The 20,182-nt window shown below is 43.5% G+C and overlaps 1 protein-coding gene and 1 pseudogene across 17 annotated transcripts in view; both read left to right on the top strand.

Moving 5' to 3' along the window:
- Map4k4 (mitogen-activated protein kinase kinase kinase kinase 4) overlaps window positions 1-9,474 on the top strand; it is a 127,888-nt gene extending 118,414 nt beyond the window's left edge. For 14 of the 17 annotated variants that reach the window (XM_028775437.1, XM_028775442.1, XM_028775438.1 and 11 more), the window contains 6 exons: window positions 917-1,051; window positions 2,592-2,692; window positions 4,165-4,314; window positions 4,850-5,009; window positions 5,758-5,897; window positions 6,085-6,419. In XM_028775437.1, the coding sequence (XP_028631270.1) occupies window positions 917-1,051; window positions 2,592-2,692; window positions 4,165-4,314; window positions 4,850-5,009; window positions 5,758-5,897; window positions 6,085-6,168 (770 nt within the window). In that variant the 3' untranslated portion in view covers window positions 6,169-6,419. Of the gene's footprint in view, window positions 1-916; window positions 1,052-2,591; window positions 2,693-4,164; window positions 4,315-4,849; window positions 5,010-5,757; window positions 5,898-6,084 lie in introns of all 17 variants that reach the window. The other 3 variants (XM_028775451.1, XM_028775447.1, XM_028775445.1) reach the window with 1 other exon arrangement.
- An 8,103-nt stretch (window positions 9,475-17,577) lies between these two features.
- Window positions 17,578-17,676, top strand: LOC114627646 (annotated as a pseudogene).
- The last annotated feature ends 2,506 nt before the right edge of the window (window positions 17,677-20,182 follow it).

Here is a 20,182-nt window from a genome sequence, read left to right on the forward strand (position 1 = left end):
GCATGTTTGTACTGTATGTGCATCTGTCTGCTCACTGCATTTGTGTGTCTCTGTTTGTTCACTGTATTTGTGTGCATGTTTATTCACCGAATTCGTTTGTATGTGCCTGTTTGTTCACTATGTTCATTTGTATACATCTGTTTGCTTACTGCATTTGTGTGCCTCTGTTTGTTCTCTGTGTTTGTATGCCTCTGTTTGTACTGTGTTTTTGTGCATCTGTTTGCTCACTGTGTTTGTGTGCGTCTGTTTCTAGGCCTGTTTCCTCCACTAATTGACTTGCTCATTCTTTGGCTAATAGCCACATGGTCTTGGTTACTGTATCGAATATATAGTAAATCTTGAAGTCAAGAACTGTCCAAAAACTTTGGTTTTCATTTAAATATTTTGTTTACTGTGTCACTGTTTTGCCAGTGAATATAAACTGTAGAGTATATTTATTGATATACACAGACAACTTGACTATGGTTTGGACTAGACTTGAGGTGAATCTGTAGTTCACGTTAGGAAGAACTGACAGTGTAGTTTTCTGTCCATGAACATAGTACATCCACACTTAATTCTCTGACATCTTTAACAATTTTCTAATTGTCCTCAAATACATATTTTAAACAGCTGTCTTGTGAGACCCATGTATGTTTCATTTCTTTAGTGTTAATATGAATAGTATTTTTATTCCAGTTCCTAATTTTTTGTTGTTGATATATAGGAAAATAATTGACTCTTATGTAATGGGCATGCTATCCAAAATCATTGCTATAATTCTTTCAAGAAGTTTTCATGCCTTTCCCAGATGAACTGTCTCCCTCAGGGGAAATGTATCTACTGTTTTGTTTTTGGTTTTTTTCTTGAACATTGTTGTTATTAATAATGTTGATTTTTGACCATGCATGTAAAATATTTACATTTATCTTGTTAGGTAAAAAGGATAAGTTACGTGTCTACTATTTATCCTGGTTAAGAAATAAGATTCTCCATAATGATCCAGAAGTTGAGAAGAAGCAAGGGTGGACCACCGTGGGCGACCTGGAAGGGTGCGTGCACTATAAAGTCGGTGAGTGCTCAGGGGTCACTGTGCTCTGTTCTTCAGAGTTCCCTTAGAGTCAGGTTTAAGTTGTTGGACTCTTTGAAACTGGTGAGGTGTCCCGTGACCTCTTCACTTCTCAGGCTCATAGTTAGCGTATGCTGGGAGTTCCTTTGCAGTCACTAGAACGTTTGAGACTTTAACTGGTTTCCTGGCATTGTGCAGAGCCACCGTGCCCTTATTTATAAATGACTGTGGCTGGCCTGTTGACTTAGCATTGTTTTGTGGTTGGCATTTCCCTTCCTTGGAATATTCATTGGTTCTCACAAAGTCATCTAATAAAACTCAAGCCAGCTTTGGTTGTGTAAGAAAAAGTAAGTGCTGGTTAGAAATGATGAGAAAGGATGGACCATAGCATAGAGTTTTAAGGGACTGACACTGTGATTTTATAGAAATAGGCTGGTTGCCGTTATGGAGTCCATTGATTGCTGATTTGTGCTTGCATGTTAAGGTACCATTATAGGCAGTTATTCTGCGCACTTCCCCCAGGGTGCTGTAATCTGTGACATTGTCTTCTTTATCCATTGTGGCAGCTCATTGGTTAATAATTATTATAGTTGGCATCTCATTATTTGGAATGAATCTGAGTTTCCACCATGACCAGGAAGCTAAAATATAGTTAATTAAAGTTAACAGGCTTTATTTTGGCTTCCATGCAGCCCCAGTACCTCCTTAATGTTGATAGTAATGGTGTGGTCTATAGAGATTATCAGTGATAGCTATGGTATGATCTATAGGGATTGTCAGTGATGGCTATGGCATGGTCTATAGAGATTGTCAGTGATGGCTATGGTATGGTCTATAGAGATTATCAGTGATAGCTATGGTATGGTCTATAGAGATTATCAGTGATGGCTATGGTATGGTCTGTAGGGATTAGCAGTGCACATAGGATGATTTCCATCATTTCAAGAAAGTCTATTAACAACACCCACTGGTTGTGCTTGTATAACCCTCTGTGTGGATTTGACAGTAAGTGAAGTTTAACAAAGCTGTGTCAGTAACAAGTCCTTGCACCTAGGCAAGTAGCAGCATGATGTTTGGAGGTCCATGTCAGTGGTCTACAGAGCAGACCGGGCATCATACTAGGGAACAGGAATAGCTGTGAAAGGCGATGCATGTTCTGTGAGTCACACATGACTTACAACTTGCTTCTATCTTCTGATGTCTGACTTTTGACATCATTATCATGTTGAAGTAATTGTGAGCCCTCCAGTCCTCAGTGTTGTCTGCCTGGCAGTGCCCTTAATATTAAAATCCTTGGAATCTAAGACATGTTTATCAGCTAAACTAGTCAGTCTCAGTTAAGAATTTATCTAGGAAACTGGATTATACACTAGAGAGTTGGAAAAGCTATGTATGTGGCTTAAGCTCTCTGTGCTTCTCACCCCAACTCCTAGTTGTCCGGGCGAGCAGCAGAAGGTATAAAGTTTGCAAGTGGCAACTAAAAGAGCTTATGGCTCCGTGTTAATGCTGACAGTATTTCTCCTGCTTTTTATGTTTGTTTCAGTAAAATATGAAAGAATCAAGTTTCTGGTAATTGCTTTGAAGAGTTCTGTGGAAGTCTATGCATGGGCACCGAAGCCATATCACAAATTTATGGCCTTTAAGGTAAAACTGCCAGTTTTAAATAGACTTATAGGTTTGAACAGTTAATATAAAGCTATGTGTTAACATAACTGTCAAATCAGCTATTCTAACATAACAGGCTTGTATAACTATTTTCTAACTTCTCAGATGATTAATTTGCCAAAATGGTACTTGTACTGACCCTTAAGAAGAAGATGGTCCCTGAAAGACATAGATGTGTTGAAGATCTAGACTCTAGGTTAAAGGGCTGAATGAGGGACGGTTGGGAAGGCATGTGTTCAGTGCACTACAATTTAAAGACTAAGTAATAAGCTGGGTGTGACAGTACATGCCAGAGAGGCTGAGGCAGGAGGATTGTTGTGGGGTCAAGGCCAGCCAGGGATACCTAGCAAAACAAAAAAAATCCAAATAAACTATAGAGGTTTTTAATGATACAAGCAATACATATTATACATTAAATAGAAGAAGGGAATTAAAATATGTATAGTATGGTCCTGTTTTTATATAAATTTGAAAAACTCACTTTAACAGAATCCTGATATTTACAGAAAAATGGTTTGTGCTAAACTTGGGACTGTTTTGGTTGTGAGTTCATATGCACTCATAATTGATCTCATTCACTCTGGTGTGTGGCCTAAGAGGTGTCATATGAGACAGTGCTGTAAGTGTCATAGTCTGTACGCTTCCACACTCCCAAACTGCAGGGACCTAACAACCATTGTTCTGTGAGTATGTTTAGTAATTTATTTTAGGAATTGCCCTAAATCCAGTGTATAAAATTCTTAACTAAAAATTTCTACTGTTCCAGCACTAGAGATAACAGTTATTTCTATTTTGAGATACAGAACTTTTAACAATAGTTAAGGAACATTTTAGCAGAGAATAAGAAACAAACTGTTTTGATATAGTTTATTAAAATATAAGTCTCAATTAGTTGGGAAATTTGAATTAAAGGATACTTCCTGCTTGGTTGCCCCATGGATCAGAGTCAGGGTTACCATTTTTGGTAAGTCCTAGTATTGCTGAGAAAAGACACTAAATTATAAAATCCTTCACATCATCTGGAGTCTAGTCTTAATATTTCTTTGTGCTAGATACTGAAATGAGCGTAACTTTATGCCACTGCTGCAGCCCAGAGCCCCAGACCTAAGAACTGTGCTGGCATGAAGAACTGAGGCTCTCCAGTCACACAGCTAAAGTCTGTGGCTCTCATAGTATCAACCCTGACAGAGTCTCAGTGCCATGGCCCCTGCAGCAGCTCACTGCACTGCTGTGTCTTAAGTATTCGAATCCTGCATTATGCCAGTTTCTACCATTGTTGACTTTGCCTGTGTTCTAAGCAAGACACACAGCTGGACAGACAGAGCATTCTTCAGCTAGGTAGGAGGGAAGACATGTCTTCCAGATGCTAGTTAGCAATCCACTTGATAAATCAAATGCCTCATCTGATGTGTAAGTCTGTCCTCCTGCTTCTGTCTTGATTACCTCTGTAGTCATTTGGAGAACTGCTGCATAAGCCATTACTGGTGGATCTCACTGTCGAGGAAGGCCAGAGGTTGAAAGTGATCTATGGATCCTGTGCGGGCTTCCATGCTGTTGATGTGGATTCAGGCTCAGTCTATGACATTTATCTACCAACACACGTAAGAAAGAACCCACACTCTATGGTTGGTTGACTGGCTTCACTTTGTTTTGACTTTCCCCTTTACTCTGCTCAGTGACTAACACAAGCAGGGTTTCCTCATTCCCCGTGGTGTAGGGTGAGTATTTAAATGGAGCACTGTTTGCAGTAGCTTCAGGTTTCAGAACTGTAGAATTCTGCTTTCCTGGCTCTGTGAAGCTCTTTGAAAACCTCTTAGCACTTGCTTTGACTAACATGGGATGGAGGTGGGACTGTTGCTGTCAGGCAGAACACCTTGGGTTGGGAATGGTTCTCAAATGAGTCTGCCATCCGCTTTTGTGTCCAGGGACTCAAACACATGCTTCAGCAGAGCACGTGACCTTTAAATGGTAGACTCTGGGTTGTATATTGATTGCATGGACTTGCCAAGATTCTTGCCTGTTTGTGGTAGGTACAGCCAGGGATGCAGCACTACCGCATCCTCTAGACAGTCTTGCTGAGCATGTTTGCCGCGCTGGAGATGACCGCAGACATGCTTCCCCGTTCATGTTCTCTAGATTCAGTGTAGCATCAAACCCCATGCAATCATTATCCTCCCCAACACGGATGGAATGGAGCTCCTGGTGTGCTACGAGGATGAGGGGGTCTACGTGAACACGTACGGAAGGATCACCAAGGACGTGGTTCTGCAGTGGGGAGAGATGCCGACATCTGTAGGTATGATGCATGTGACGAGGCGTCCGTGAGAGAGCCACTAGGACCACATCTGTGTGTTGTACTAATGTTGCATGTTGCTCACACCGTCTGGCTACTCGGTGGTTATCAGCAGATGGGAGAAGGTTAGAACAAATTCCCAGTAATTCTTGGGTACTTTAAAACCTGTGCAATTGTTGCCTCTCATTAGACTCTTAAGTTACCTAAAGGGCAGGTGTTTGGGGTGTTTGTTTGTGTGTTTGTTTTGTTTTTGGCCAATTCATGTGACATGAAGAAAATCAGAGAAAGAAGCATGGTTTGTTTTTGAGTGGCTGGGCCCCAGTCATCTTAGGCTCCTGAGTAGTCTTCTGCTTTTGTGTTCAGGGACCGAGGCTGATGCTTGACATCACATGGCTGTCCTTATGTCCCCAATGTGTCTGCTCGTCATTCTTCTTCCCTTCTCTCATGGCTGTTTCTAGAAGAGGCATAAAAGACCCAAGGGAAGTTGGCTTTTTCAGTTACTGACTCATGACTGCCCAATGACAGATGTGGCATACAACAAGCACACTGCCCCCTTTGGGTCACTACTGTAAATTGAACCCAGAGCCTCGTGCACTGGAGGTAGGCTTTCAGAAATATGCCCAGCACTGAGGGAGAACTCCTGGAAAACCAAAGTCCTCGCAGGCTAGGCACTCAGCGTCCGTGCATGTGAATCTGAAGCGTCTTGTCAGGACTCCTCCCTGTTAATGCTTTGTTTTTCCCTCTCTAAAAGCATATATCCGCTCGAATCAGACAATGGGCTGGGGAGAGAAGGCAATAGAGATCCGATCTGTGGAAACCGGTCACTTGGATGGTGTATTTATGCACAAAAGGGCTCAGAGACTAAAGTTCCTGTGTGAGCGCAATGACAAGGTAAGGCTTCCTTATGGCGTCTGTGCATTTGCGGCTGCTTTTTACAGTGGCTTGTGGTCCATGGGCAGTGATGACACATTCTAAAATAAATCAAGAAAACCCTTAAACATTTCATTTGAGGCTATCCGGGGCTGGGCACCAGGAAGTAGTGAGCGGCTGCTGACTGTGCCCTCCGCTTGTGTTGCAGGTGTTCTTTGCCTCTGTCCGCTCTGGCGGCAGCAGCCAGGTCTATTTCATGACCTTAGGCAGGACTTCTCTTCTGAGCTGGTAGAGGCAGTGTGAGCTGGGATCACTGACCTCTGGAGTCGGCAAGACCCCGAGAACTTGGAATTCCTTGCAACTGGAGCTCAGAGCTGTGCCGGTGCAGCCAGGACGGCTGTCTATGCAGGCCTCTTGCGTGTCGTGTCTGGTCAGGTCCTCTCCCCTCCCTCCTACACTTTTGCCAGTTTATTCCCATTCTCTCCTTTTCCTTTCTCAAAAATAAATCAAGGCTGCACTGCAGCTGGTGCTGTCTAGACTCTACCGTCGGTGCTAGGAGTGCTCGGGGACGCACAGCAGACCCGGAAGAGCGCCTTGCCTCCAGCTCCAGGATTCCTCGGCTCTGAGCGACTGGCCTGTGGGTGTCTGAAGGTTGTGATGAGCACGCCATCAGACGTTGGCAGTGGGCACAAAGAGGTGAAAAGTTGGTGTAAGAAGCAGCTTGCTGAAGCAGAGAACAGATTTAATATAGTAACATTAACAATGTATTTAATTGACATTTCTCTTTTTGTAATGTGACCGTATGTGGACAAAGAAGGTGGTGCAGGTCTCAGAAGTTAATATTTATAAAATGTGAAAGACACAGTTACTAGGATACCTTTTTTGTGGGTGGGGCTTAGGGTGGGGTGGGGTGGGTTAAAGGGTCCCATTTTGTTTCTTTGAAAAGTTTTTTGGAGGGGGTTGTCCTGGCCAAGAACTCAGTCATTTTTCTGTGTACCAAGTTTTGCCTAAATTGTGCAGATGGTTCTTAAGAAAGAAAAGGAAAAGAAAATGTTTGCGTCTTGTTGGAAGGCCAGAAGCTTGTTGTGTGACAGTATTAGCCCGGCCTCGGCTGCAGGCTTAATGTCTGCTAAGCCTCAAGTGCAGCAGCTCCTCCACCACAGCCTGCACCCGTAGGAGAAGGTCAGCTTGCCTGTGGGCTTTTGTTTCCTTTTGTTTTGTTTTTTGCCTACCTCATTGTTTCTAATGCATTGAGAGGTGACTTAGTTTATGGTTTTGGCAGAAAACATTAATGTTTAATTTAACCTTAATACCAAAACTATCTGATTAAAGTTTGACTGATTTATGTCACAAGTCTAATCAGGTACAAAAAAAGAAAAAAACAAACAAGCCTGTCTATAACGGTGGGGAGTAGCCTTGTGGCTGCTACAGTCTGCTTCCAGCATGCAGACTGCTCTGCTCTCTCCAAGTTCACCATTAGAGGGTGACAGACAGCTGCCACCTGTGACACACAAGAGATCTTATGTTCTCAATTAAAGGGTTTGGAAGCAGGCAGGGGTCACGCTGGGAGTCACACAGACCTATCATGTTGCAGGAACCTTTTCTTGGGAGTGAGGGTGTGTCCCTTTTCTAAAAACGCAATGCACTAAAACTATTTTAAGAATGTAGTTACTCCTACTTCTTCATAGATGGCGCATCGCCTCCCTGCCTGTGTGTCAGGTGTAAGATCGACGCTTTGGCTTTTCTTGTTTTTCTCACGTGCTCTCTTGTTCTCTCTCCTTTTTTAAAAAACTAATTTTTCTTTATGAATATGTCTGTGACATTTGTAATAAATGTCTTGTAATAATTTGCTTCATGGCTTCATGGTCATCACTACATTCTCTGAGGATGCTAGTGTCTCAGTGAAGAGGCAGCGCTGAGTCGTGGCCCTGCCATCTTGCTCTGAGTGGGGCTGCCTCGTGGCAGCTGCTGTGTGCTTCATTCCCCAAACACAAGCGTGGTGTTTCAGAGGCTTCCTTTGTGGTTAATTTCCCTTTACAGCATAATGCATCAATTCCCTGTCCCATGGAGCAGTTACATGTACTTACTGCCAAGCTTGTACCAGCCGGCCTAGGTCACACAGTGTCAGTCATTCTCTTACTTCTGTTTTATGAACAACAAAAATCTAGTGAAACATTCAGTATACAACTGCAGCTAAATGGTTGGTCATAAATACCAACAAAGACAAGTCAAGATAACCAAGCAATCCTTACTCCTTTTAAGGGGGAAAGGAAGTAAAAGTTGTTTCCTGTTGGCATGACTTCAGAGTAATGCAAAACTGTTTATTTTCTAGTTTGTGGCTAACCTAGAGTAGGTTAAAGAGTTATCCCATCTATCTCATCAGCAGTGGACTCAATTAGAATCTGATGCTGGTAGCCTCCTACCCACACTTGGGGTTTTTATAAAATGAGAGGGGACCAGCAAGGCGAGTGTATGAATCAAGCTGTTTGGGTGTTTGCAGCCGTCTCCCTGATTTTAGTGTGCCATGAAAGGCTAACCGATAGCTCTGTAGAAACACAAAGCTACAGACAGCAAGAAGCATGAAGAAACAGGAGGCTGCTGTCCACCTTAGTCCTGTGTGTCAGTCTGTCAGCCAAATGTTGCAAAGCCATAGGTTGCAATTAGTACAAACATACGTTGTTGGGATTATTAATATCTATCACTTTCTCTTAGGGAGATATAGGTGGAGGATGGGCTCTAGTCATCTGTGTCTGTCCTTCTTGCACGCAGCCCAGTGGGCATTCTCCCAGTTGACTCAGACCAACTCCATGACTGACTTGATTAAAGGAGAGCAGTCTGCCCCAGGCAGGCTTCTGGCAGCTGCTCTCCCCCCAACCTCAGTCATCTTGACTTTCCCTTCTTGGTCCTGACACCTTGTAAACTGGGCTGACAGTGAGCCTAGACAAGTTAGTTCAGGTATCCTGGGAGAGTTACTCAGGAAAAACAAGAAATGGGCTGCTGTGACTTCCTATCCATTTAGGGAGGGACAGGCTTTCCTTACTCCCCTCCACAGCACACTGGTTTCTCCAAGTGTCATTTTGGCAGAACAGTATTAAGATGACACACCGTGGTATGTGGACCTTGGAACTGCTCTTCACGGGGGCCACCACACCCAGGTGTGTCTGGGGTCAGCCAGAGCTTCCGTGCCTTTCTGTACAGAAGTCAGAGGAGCCTCTTCTGTGGCCAGTGCAGTATGTTTAGTGTGCGCATTGGCGTTGGAGGAAATGTTTACAGAAATGGTTTGCCTGCACTAATACGCATCCCATTTCCCATGGACTTTGAAATGACTTTTACAGGCTGTTGAGTTTCTAGCTCAGGTGTAGCACGCCTAAGGATGTGTAGTCCCTAATTCTACCAGTTACAGATTTGCCGAGTAATAATTAATAATACAGGTGAGGAACTGCATTGAGTTTATGCGTCATGAAGCCAAGCAGGCTACGACAAGTAGCCCACCTTTGCTTTCTCTTTTTTTTGCAGTGCCGACTTGTCTACTGTTATACAAATTGCTGTTCTTCCCTACTTTTCTTTCTTAAATAAAGAAAAAATAATTTCTACTTCAGTGTGTCTCGACCTTTTAGGCATTTCCTTCACATGAAGATCCCGGTTTTGTGTATTCCTTCCCTCCCCCGCTGGCCCATCGAGGCCACAACAGGCTCCACGTGCTGCTGTCGCCGGCTCTGAGAGATTGCTGAAGAAGGGCAGTTATGAAGAAGTACCAGGCATATGCACTAACTTCAGACATAAGGTGAAAAGCTCATCACCAGTCTGTGAGGCAAAAGCAAGAGTGAAGGAGGAGGCCTGGCTCTCTACTGTCCAAGTCGGGTCATACAGTGGGGGATGGTGAGGCGGTTCCACCCACACCCAGCCGCTCAGCACTGACACTCCAGTTCACCCTCTTTTGGCCTGCACGTGGAAGACACATGGCAGACACACAAATGCAGAATAAAAGTCCTTTAAAATGTGAAATAGCATGTTCTTCCCAGTAGGACATACGGTAGTGCTTTCTCAGTTGGTTCATAAATGCTGTCTTGAGTGCGGTAGCTAGATGATGTCATCATGACTGAGGGCCCAGTCCTCTGTCCCCAGGGTTTTCTAGGCAATTGCCAGCTCCAGGAGACGGGTGCCAGCTCTCAGGACTGTCAGCTTACCTTTGCTGACAGGGATGCGTACGCCATCATCAAAGAGACTAATGCACTTCCTCCCATGTTTATCTCCAAGACGAGAGTAAAATAGTAAATGTCTCAGCCAGCAGGTGACCTGAGGTTTTTTTTTTTTTTTTCTGTTTGCAATTGGTGACCAGTTAAGCATAAAAACCTAGTGGTGTCTTTGTGGACTCTCTTCCAGCTTTCCCCTCTGGTTGGGGGGTTCACTCGAAGGAGGTAATTGCAATAGATCCGGCCTCATAGCTGACACCGGCTTTGTTTTGGTGTCACAACCATTGACATTGTTTTGTTGCTTGCTGCCATGTAAAAGAAGGACATCTCCATTTCCCTTTAAGAGGGGTAGATGGAGTGCTTTTAAAAAAATGGCCAAAGTCATTACCACATTATCCTCCGTGCGTGGAGGTGTGCCTTCAGATACTAGGTTCTCTTACCTGGCTGTTTGTGCGAGCCTCTCAGCATTAATCTGTCTTAATAAAAACAAAGTAAAACTTGATGTTTGTCCTGGAGAAGTTCTGCCCTCTTAGTGGTGTGAACCTGGTGATCAGCTGTACTGGTCTAGCTGGGCCAGAGAGGGGGGAGTACAGAGTCCCACCAGGCTGGATGAGACCAGTCCTATGATACATCTTGGTTGTCAGCTTGACACACCTGGGAGTAGGGAGCAGCACTGAAGGACTGCCTCCGTCACACCGGCCTGCGGGTGGAGGTGTCTGTGGGTCATTTTCTTGAATCCTATTTGGAGAAGGGCCAGGGTCCTTGTGGCCGGTGCCACCTCTGCACAGACAGTCTTAGGTTTTATGTGAGAACTAGCTCGGCAGAAGCAGTACACGATCCAGTAAGCGTCATTCTTCCGTGGATTCTGTTTTAGTCCCTGCCTCCAGGTTCCTTCCCCAACTTCCACTGGGATAAATTTGTGATATGGAAACATAAGATGAAATAAACCTTTTACGCCCCTAACTTGGTTTTGACTAGAGTTTTATCACAGCAAGAGCAAGGCAAACCAGACCTGCCAACTTGAACAGAGGAGGCCAGGGCTCTCCCTAGTGTCCCCATTTGGACCCATGGCAACACTCAATTTTCTCCCAGACGGCGGTCTCCAGGGGATTTGAATCTGTTGTTCTAGTTTTTCATTTGTTTAGTCATTGTATGTTTGGGATGCCATTACAGATGGTTGTGAGCCACCACGTGGTTGCTGGGAGCTGAACACAGGACATCTGGAAGAGCAGTCAGTACTCTTAATCTCTGAGCCACCCCTCCAGCCCTGGTTTTGGGTTTTTAGTTTATTATTTATTTGAGTTTTTGAGTTATTTGTATTATTGTTTCTATTTTGATCTTAAGTGTAGAAGTCTGACAAGGTGCCCACAGATGTTCAGAGACGGACACAAAGGGGGTGGGGGGGAGTGCCTCCTGTCCCTTCCTTGAGTTTGCAGAAGTCAGACCTGACTACAGCTCATACAGACCAGTGTTAACTTTCTGTGGTAAAGGATACTGAATACTGTCTTGACGTTCACATCATAAGATTAATCCACTGAGCATCTGCCTAGGGTTTAGGCCTCCCACACCCTTCCATAGTCATCTCTTGGTTATAGGCAACCTCCTGTCTCCTGCTCTCTGTTTGCCTCCTCCACATTTGTGGACCTCACCTTTCACTGTGTGGCCTTTGTACTTAATGTGGTCTTTAGCATATCTTCCTGTAGCACGTGCTGGTGGTTAATATTTTTTTATTTGCACTCTTGGTTCTTAATCTGTGTCCTGCCTTCGTTCTTAGAGCTGACTACCTAAACCACAGCTCACAAGGCGTATCAAGAAAAGCTGTAGGGTTGCTCTCTACACTTCTCAGGAGACAGCCACCCTTGACTTCTAGAGAGTGTTTTCCGTTTCAGAAACCCAATGACCCCTTCCTCCCCAAAGAATCCTGCTACTAAACAGTAGGTTCATTGTAGATTATTAGATCCAGGAATCACAATGTAGAACAGAGGCCATCTGGAAGCTGCCATCTGCAGACTAACCCTGCCTATCATGGACAGTCAGGACAGTTTGATGAGCTCAGGGCCTCAGTTGTCCCCTCAGGGTCTGCCCTGCTCCTAGGAAGAGACGTAACTGGGCTGCACAGGATCCATTTCTTATCCTGGGCAGCCCTATGGAAAGGATATTTCAAAAGGTCTTGCCTCGGATTCCCATGTGTTACTGGTATCGATGATACTTCCTTGGTCTGCTTTCTGAAGGACTGCTTGTCCCCTCACCTCCTCTAGCAGGGTACATCATTGAGTAAGTGTGGGAGCTCGTAAACTTCTGGGAACTCGGTGGCTTTTTTGGTCAAGTTGAGCAATGCCTGTGTGCTGAGCAGTCTTAAGGTACCATGCTCCTGTCGGGAAACGGGCCTGAAGGGTGACTTGGAATAGTGGTCACTGCTCTAGAATTGAAAATAGAGCCTCTAGTTGTGTGTGTGCTGAAGTGCCTGTGTGTTCGTGTATTTGCACAGATGTACTTAAGGATACAGAGACCAGACGTTGGTGCCAGCACCCTTTGTCAAGTGCTCTCTGACTCCTTTTGATTGTGACTAGCCTTAACGACTGAGCCATCTCTCCAGCCAACCCCCCACCACCCCCGCCTTGTTTTTGAGACAGAATGTCTAACTTCGTGTAGCTCACTGATTGGAATAGGTTGGCAGGCCAGCCAGCAGGCTTTACTCTCCCTGCCCCCTATCTCCATGTCTTTAGAGCTGTGATTCCAGGTACATTCTTTTGTGCTTGGTTTTTCACGTATGTGCTAGGAACTCAGTTCCTCATGCTTCCCTGCAAGAAGTGTACCCACTGAGTCATCTCCCCAGCCCCAAAGACTTGAAACTTAATAAACTACAGTAGCACTTGGCTGCCTGGATGAAATGAGTGAGAGGCGCTCTTGGACTGCACTTTGAAATCCTCCTGCTAGCATCTAGACCCATGTCATGGGTCAACCTTGTCACAGGAGTGCAGGTCAGTTGCAAGGATCCCGAAGCTAGTGCCAGCGATACTGGGTTTAACAAAAGATAAGGGTCAAATGAGAAATGGTATGTAAACTAGAAATGCTATGCTGACAGGACCAGCCTATCTTGCCTCTTGGGTAGCAACAGTGACAGCAAAGGGATTGTGTCGCTGTGCGCTAGGCCTTTAGTAAAGGCTCTTAATGTACCTTCTCAGCCTGGGCAACAGGAGACTCAAGATGGCTTCCTGCTGGCTGTTTGGAGAGATGCCACTGCAGGAGCTGAATGGAGCATTAGAAATGAGGACAAGACAGGGTCAACCTGAGTTTGGAAAGGACAATCGGAGGTTGAAAGGTTACACAGGCAACTCTGGCTGATTGGACCTGTACCACTTGAAGAAGGCATGAAGACAGAGCCTGAGGTCCCTTTGGTGACCAGCTGCCTGCCTCGAGAAGTTAGTGCTTGGTATGTACACAGGAGGTAAATAGCTCAGATCTGATTTGACGACGTGTCAGACCCTTGGAAGATGTCTTCGGTGTTCGAATGACCTCACAAATGGATGAGGCAGCAGACTGAAGGCTAGTTCTGGGTACACCAAAATGGGGGCAGCAGCAGCATAGTTGGTAGCTTCCTCCTGCTCCCTTTCCAGGGCTCACGAAGGGCTTACTAATAAGCTCGATTTCAGTAATGTGGCCTACTCCCCAGCTAACCTCCTAACCCTCAGGTTGGAGATTTAGGAGAAACTGGTGACTCCTGCCTGGCCTGTAGTAGTACCAGAGAGCTTTCCATATTCAGCCATCCCGTGTTGAAAAAGGAATGTTCTAGACCAGTTCCTTCAGGTTTCCAGTTTTATTTAAACAATGCCAATATATAAAGCGTGCTTCGCAAAGCACTGTTGTGGATTCCAAGTTCAGATAAATGTGCCTTCAAGACCAAGCAATGAGAGACAGCGTTTTTGTTGGCTGAGGGAGTCCATGGGTGCCTGTCAGGGTCCACAACAGGCTTCTGTGGTCAGCTTTCTAAGTAAAGGAAACGTCACATTGCTGCTGGTATATGGACACACTTAGCTTTGCAAGATAATTTGAAAGGCCATGAAGTCAATAACATTGGGATGCTTTCTAACAACTCGAGGTTAGCCAGAGAAATTTAAAGCTGTGCCCACAGTAAGTCACTGTGTTAATGCAAGCTATTGTTTTTATTGGGACATAGTGTAAGATAGGGCACACATTTAATCATGTACATACAAAGGTTAATAATGTACTTGAATAAGGATGGATAGGTAGATGGATGGATGGATGGATGGATGGATGGATGGATGGATGGATGGATGGATGGATAGATGAGCAAGCTAAAGTCAGGCCTACAGAATAACCAAGACAAAATCCCACTAGAACAGCAGTTCTCAACCTGTAGATCTCGACCCCTTTCCGAGTTGACCAGCCTTTCACAGGGGTCACATCCTGCTTATCAAATTTTATATCACGGTTCATACGGTTTATAGATTAAAAACTATAGTTAAGTAGCAATGGAATAATTTTATGGTGGGGGGGTCACTGTATTAAAGGGTTACAGCATTAGGAAGGCTGAGAACCATTGCCCTAAAATATTACCTATGCTGGATTTTACAAAATCATACACATACACACACACACACACACACACACACACACACACACACACACACGTTTGCGAAGCTTTGTTCTCTGGCTCTCTTAAAAAGGTACTGTGAGAAAGCTAAAGGAAGAGGCCGTAATTTGCAAACCTCGAGGCGGTGAGCTGACTGGGTGAAAGCTGAGGAACGCTTCTTCCCACTGACAGGACAGTGCTCTGCTGTGGACTCTGCTGTGGGGGTTTCTCCTTTCTCTAAAGGCTGCAAGGAATGCACATGAAGTTGCAAGCCATGCCATGTAGTCAAGTGGGTGCTGCTGTTCCCCGACACAGGTGGGCTTTAGGAAACTTCCATGTACAGCAGAGGTGTCTCTCTGGGGCCTCTGACTCATTGGTGGCATTGGTGAGGGGCCCATCAAGCTGGGAAGTTCTCAGAGACTTCTTGTAGCTGTGGGGAAAACCCACTCCCGCATTGCATCCAGATTCTGGTTTCTGCCATTGTGTAATCTTAAAAGAATGGGGCAAAGACCTGTAGTGGAAGGAATTGAGAAACTTAATGGCAGCTGTGTAATTTATTATCTTCAGCACAGTCAGATATGTCCCAGTCACTGGATAACAAGATTCCTAAGGGCCTTCATGAGTGAGTCACTCTGGACTGTTGTAAAAGGTGTGGCTTTTCACCTGTGTCTCCCTGGCTGTTTTGAAGTGAAACCCTATTTTCTTTCAGCTCTTGCTGTCTGGGCCTCACTCTAGAGAGCTCACTGTCCATGCGGGCCTGAAGGGTAGGAGCCATCACTGCCATGAGTTGGTAGTGCCACAAGAGTGTAGGCTTCCTGGAATCTACTGAGTCATGGCTGCCCATCCTGTAGGACTGATTCCTGGTCTTAGATGGCATTTGCCCAGCTACACTTAAGCACAACTATCACAGTTGTCTGTAACTGACACAGAGCAATGTGAAGTCTCATCATTGCCTTAGAAACAGGGAGTTCTGTTCATTCAGTGAACATTTATGAATCAATGCACTGTGTACAAGCCACCGTAATTATAAGTTACAGTCACTTTGTAATGCTCAAACAACCAAGTTACCATGAATGAGAATCTGATCGATGATTCCAAAAGGCAGCTGACATATATATGGAATTAAAAGGACAGTATGTACAGATTGCAAGGGAGCACACAGAAGAATACAGCGTGGAGATCAGGGGAGAAGGCAGCTAAGTGCCGCTTAAGAGTCATGCCTGGCTGCAGACACTAGGATTTCCAAGCTGGGATAGGGATCACATTCCCAAGAAGGGAATGTTCTGTTTTTTCTTTTTACTTGTTTCATTTGGGGGGGGGGGTACACCTTTTTGACTGAGAATTTTATATATGCATATATACTATATTTTAATCAAACATACCCCCTATTGCCTTGCCTTTAGTTCCTCTTGTATCCCCTGCCTCAGCTGCCAACTCCCAGCTTCCTGTACTTTTTATTCTTTAATGCAGTAAGTCCACTTTGTGCTACTTGTATGTACATCGGTGCAGATCAGTCTGTTGGGGTGGTCTTTCGAGGGCTGAGTCGAGACTGCTGGGGGAGACAAGGAGCGTCTCTAGCCAGAAGGTGCTACACCTTTCTTCTGATTTCCAGATTGCTTATCATCCCTTTGGTTGTGATACAGTCCTAAGAAGCTATACACTCCAGTTCTGTGTAGGTTGACTGTTAGCATTTCAATCAATAGAGGCTGTTTTAGATCCAACTTTATGGATAATGTGAATGCCTTCACCCACCGTTATGGAGAAAGTTTACACTTCTATAATATGTAAATAGTCTAAATTTTCTTTTTTATTATTTTAGTTGTGGAAAAACTTAACTGTTTATAAAAAATAATAGGGGCCTGGAGAGATGGCTTAGCAGTTTAAAAGTACTTACTTACTGCTCTTACAATGGACCTGAGTTCAGTTTCTACCCAAATCAGATGACTGACTACTGCCCATAAGTCCAGTTCTAGGGTCATCCATTGCCTTACCTCCAGTATTCAAGTAAACAAACCTATACCCCCACAATTAAAAACAATGAAAAATCTCAAAAAAATGTGTCCATCTTGCTGCTTCAATTGCCTTTTAATATATGTTTATATGTATAGGTGTTTGCATGTATGTCTGTATACCTCAGAGGCTGGAAGAGGGTGTCAGACTGGAGTTGCAGATGGTTGTAAGCTGCCAGTTAGGTGCTAGGAATTGAACTGGGGTCTTCTCATCAGCTTACAAATGGAGCAAGCTTACAAGCAGTTGTAAGCTGCATGTGAATTCTGGGAATTGTATCCCGGTCCTCTGGATGAGCAAGTAAACACTGAACCATTTTTACTATCTGCACCCCCCTGCTTCAAGTATTATTTATCAACTTAGAGATGTCTCTTCTAACCTCATTTTACCCATAGGTCATTTCAAAGCAACCTCTAGACAATTCTATTCATAAATATTCAGTATTTGTATCCAAATACATCAAATAACTGCACCAAAACCTAACGAAAGTAAATATTTCATCAAGTACTTGTCATGTGTTCTTAGGTGTATTTTTGTTTGTTTTGTTTTTAACTGTATGTGAATCATTATCTAGAAGAGTATAGTATCTTGTATGTGACTGATAAATCCCTTTGTTGAAGATAGACATTATTTGTGCACAAATATTTGAGGCTTTGGTTTGTAGAAGCTTGTTTTTGGTAACTGTTGCTATATGAGACCACTAGTCTCTGATACATTTCCTGCATTTGCTGGATTCATCCATTTCTCTAAGACTGCACCATCTTCATAAGAAATAGCATTTTGTGATTTTTTTTTTTTTTTGGTGATGAGTCTGGTTATTTATATTGCTAGTAGCTACAGTTAGTAATTTTTCTAGTTCCTTTCAATGGAAACATTATTTTGCTTGTTTGTTTCTTTGTATGACTTTGTACTCACTTCAACAGCACATATACTAATATTGAGATGATACAGAGAAAACTCTCATGGTCCCTGCATAATGACATGCAAATTTGTTAATTTTCTTTTTAAGGACAAGGTCTCACTATATAGCCCAGGATGCTCTCAAATTCTCCATCTTCTATTTGAGCCCCCTCCGTGATATAATTGCATGTGTGAACTATCCTGCCTGGCTGAGGTTTTATTAATATTTTTATTTAGTCTTTGAAATTTTTATGCATTTATTCAGTATATTTTGAGGATAGCCATCCATATGTCCCTTTTCTGATCTTATTTTAATGACAAAATGGATTGTGAACTTACGTTTGATATTCAGGTTGACCTTTTTGTTTTTGTTTTGTTTAAATTTCTTTGGTTGGTCCTATAAATTCTAAATCTACTTTCTCCTGTTCAGAACACCAATGTCATTCTCTGGCCATAAGCATACAGCAAGGCTTAGAATACTACTGAACCCACCATGAATGATGTATGAGCGTTGGAAGGAGTTACAGCCTTGTTAGTAGACCCTGCTTTGCCGTCATTGTTACTTTTGCCCTTAAAGTGGTCGTGGCACCAGCTGGTACATCATTTGTTTGCTTTAGAGTCTTTCAGGATTGCTCAATTAACTTTTACACTTATATAAAATAGTATCTGTTCTTGAGTCAGTTTTACTAAACAAAATAGAGTCAGCTGAGGAATTCAAGCTTCTCTCCCTCCTCCACTGTTAGCCTCTTTGTCTTTCTAGGTGACTTTAAAAAATGAATGTGAGGACCAGGGATGGTGGCACACACCTATAATCCCCACACGTAAGAGGTTAAGGCAGGGGGGTCAAGTTCCAGGCTATCCTGGACTACCATGAGTTAAGGACTGTCCTTGGAAGTGTAGTAAGAACCTGTCGCAAAAAGCCAACATGCGCATGTGTTTCTGTTGTTGTGCCCGCTCCTTGCTAACTTCATGCTCAACAGAAATTCATCTCAGAATATCCCATGACACAGATGAAGGTGTTCTGCATTTTCTTTTAAAAAGTTCTAATGAGATAAAATGTAAATAGACTTGAAATCATTCCTTATCTGAGAGAGCTACATGGATCAATTCTAACCATTGAGTGCTCATCACATCCTCCTTCAGAACTTTCATCACCCCAGAAAGCCCCTCCCTAAGTCAATTATGAAAACTGATGGTACAGTATTCTCTGCATACTCTGCAGTCAAATGATGTGACTCTGGACCACGAAAAGGAGGAATTGCTGGTGTGAGGATGAGCAGCAGCCTTTTCTAGTACCCTGTTCATTGTTTAAGTGATGGTGACTATTTTTACATCTTTCCTGAACTGCATGTTCTTCCCCCTAGAATCTTAAACTGAAGGCTCAAAGGTTGTGTAGATCTGGTTGACTAGATCTCCCAGGCTTTCTGGATTGAAGATCTAGAATGCAATCCACCTTTCTTAGCAGGGTTCCTTGTAGACCACCACAGCTTCCAGCTCCTCTTGAATGAGTTGCTGTCTAGGACTGTTGGCCAGATCTCACTCTGGACTTCCCTTCTCCAATTGCTGTTCCTCTCCCTACCTGGGTTAGATGTTTTCTGGATTTCATTTCCTTCTCTCTTTTGTTTTCCTTCCTTATTTTCTTGAAGAACATCCTTGAGCAACTTCCTCATTAGAAGAAACTTTTACATTAGTCTTTCTGAAAATGTTTACATTAGCCTTTCTGAAAATGTTCCTGTTCATCCTGTATCTCATAATTGGTAGTTTTATTGGGAGTATATGGTTCTATATAGGCCCGAGTTTCCTCAGGTTCTGTTATTTTCTGTCATTTGATTCTTACTTACTCCTGTGAGGACATATGTTGATATCTTTCTCTTCCTTGATACTTGAAAGTTTTCCCCATTCTCCTTTCCATTTCTGTTGCTGTGATAAAATACTCTGACAGAAAGCAACTTAGAGGAAGAAGAATTTATTGTAGCTTACAGTTTCAGGTAATATAATCCATGACTGTAGGGATTCAGGGCATCAGGTACGTGAAACAGCTGGTCACATCCTACCCACAACCAATAGCAGGGAAGAGCTTGCTTGCTTTCTTATGCCTAGCTTGATTTCTCCATTCATACGGTTCAATTCAGGACGCCCTGATTAGAGGATGATGCCACCCACAGTGAGCTGCATCTTTCCCCATCAGCTGATTTAAGACAGCCTCCCACAGATATGCTCAACAGATGTGGAAAATCCCTCAAAGAGACCATTTTCTCCAATGATTCTAGGCATGTCAAGTTGACAGAGCTAATTTTCACAACCCACTCTAGAGTTATCTAAGATTTCCCTTTTATTGTTGGTGTTCGAAACACTTTTCATTTCATTTAGAGTTCAATTGTTGAACTTAAAAGCCCATCTTAACTGGCACGAATAGACCCTTTCAACCTATAATCTGATTGAGTTTATTATTCTCTCTGCTACTTTCATTAGCAGGTGGGTGATCTGACTGATGAATGAATGGGCTCTGTCTTATTTTGCCTTTTTTATTTTATTAAAGACTTGTCTCATTTCCTGGAATATCTTCATTGTAACCTCTCCACTGATCTTGATTTCATTTTGGTAAACACTAT

Source organism: Grammomys surdaster, unplaced genomic scaffold (genome assembly GCF_004785775.1).
Source record: "Grammomys surdaster isolate TR1022 unplaced genomic scaffold, NIH_TR_1.0 255, whole genome shotgun sequence".
Taxonomy (NCBI): Eukaryota; Metazoa; Chordata; class Mammalia; order Rodentia; family Muridae; genus Grammomys; species Grammomys surdaster.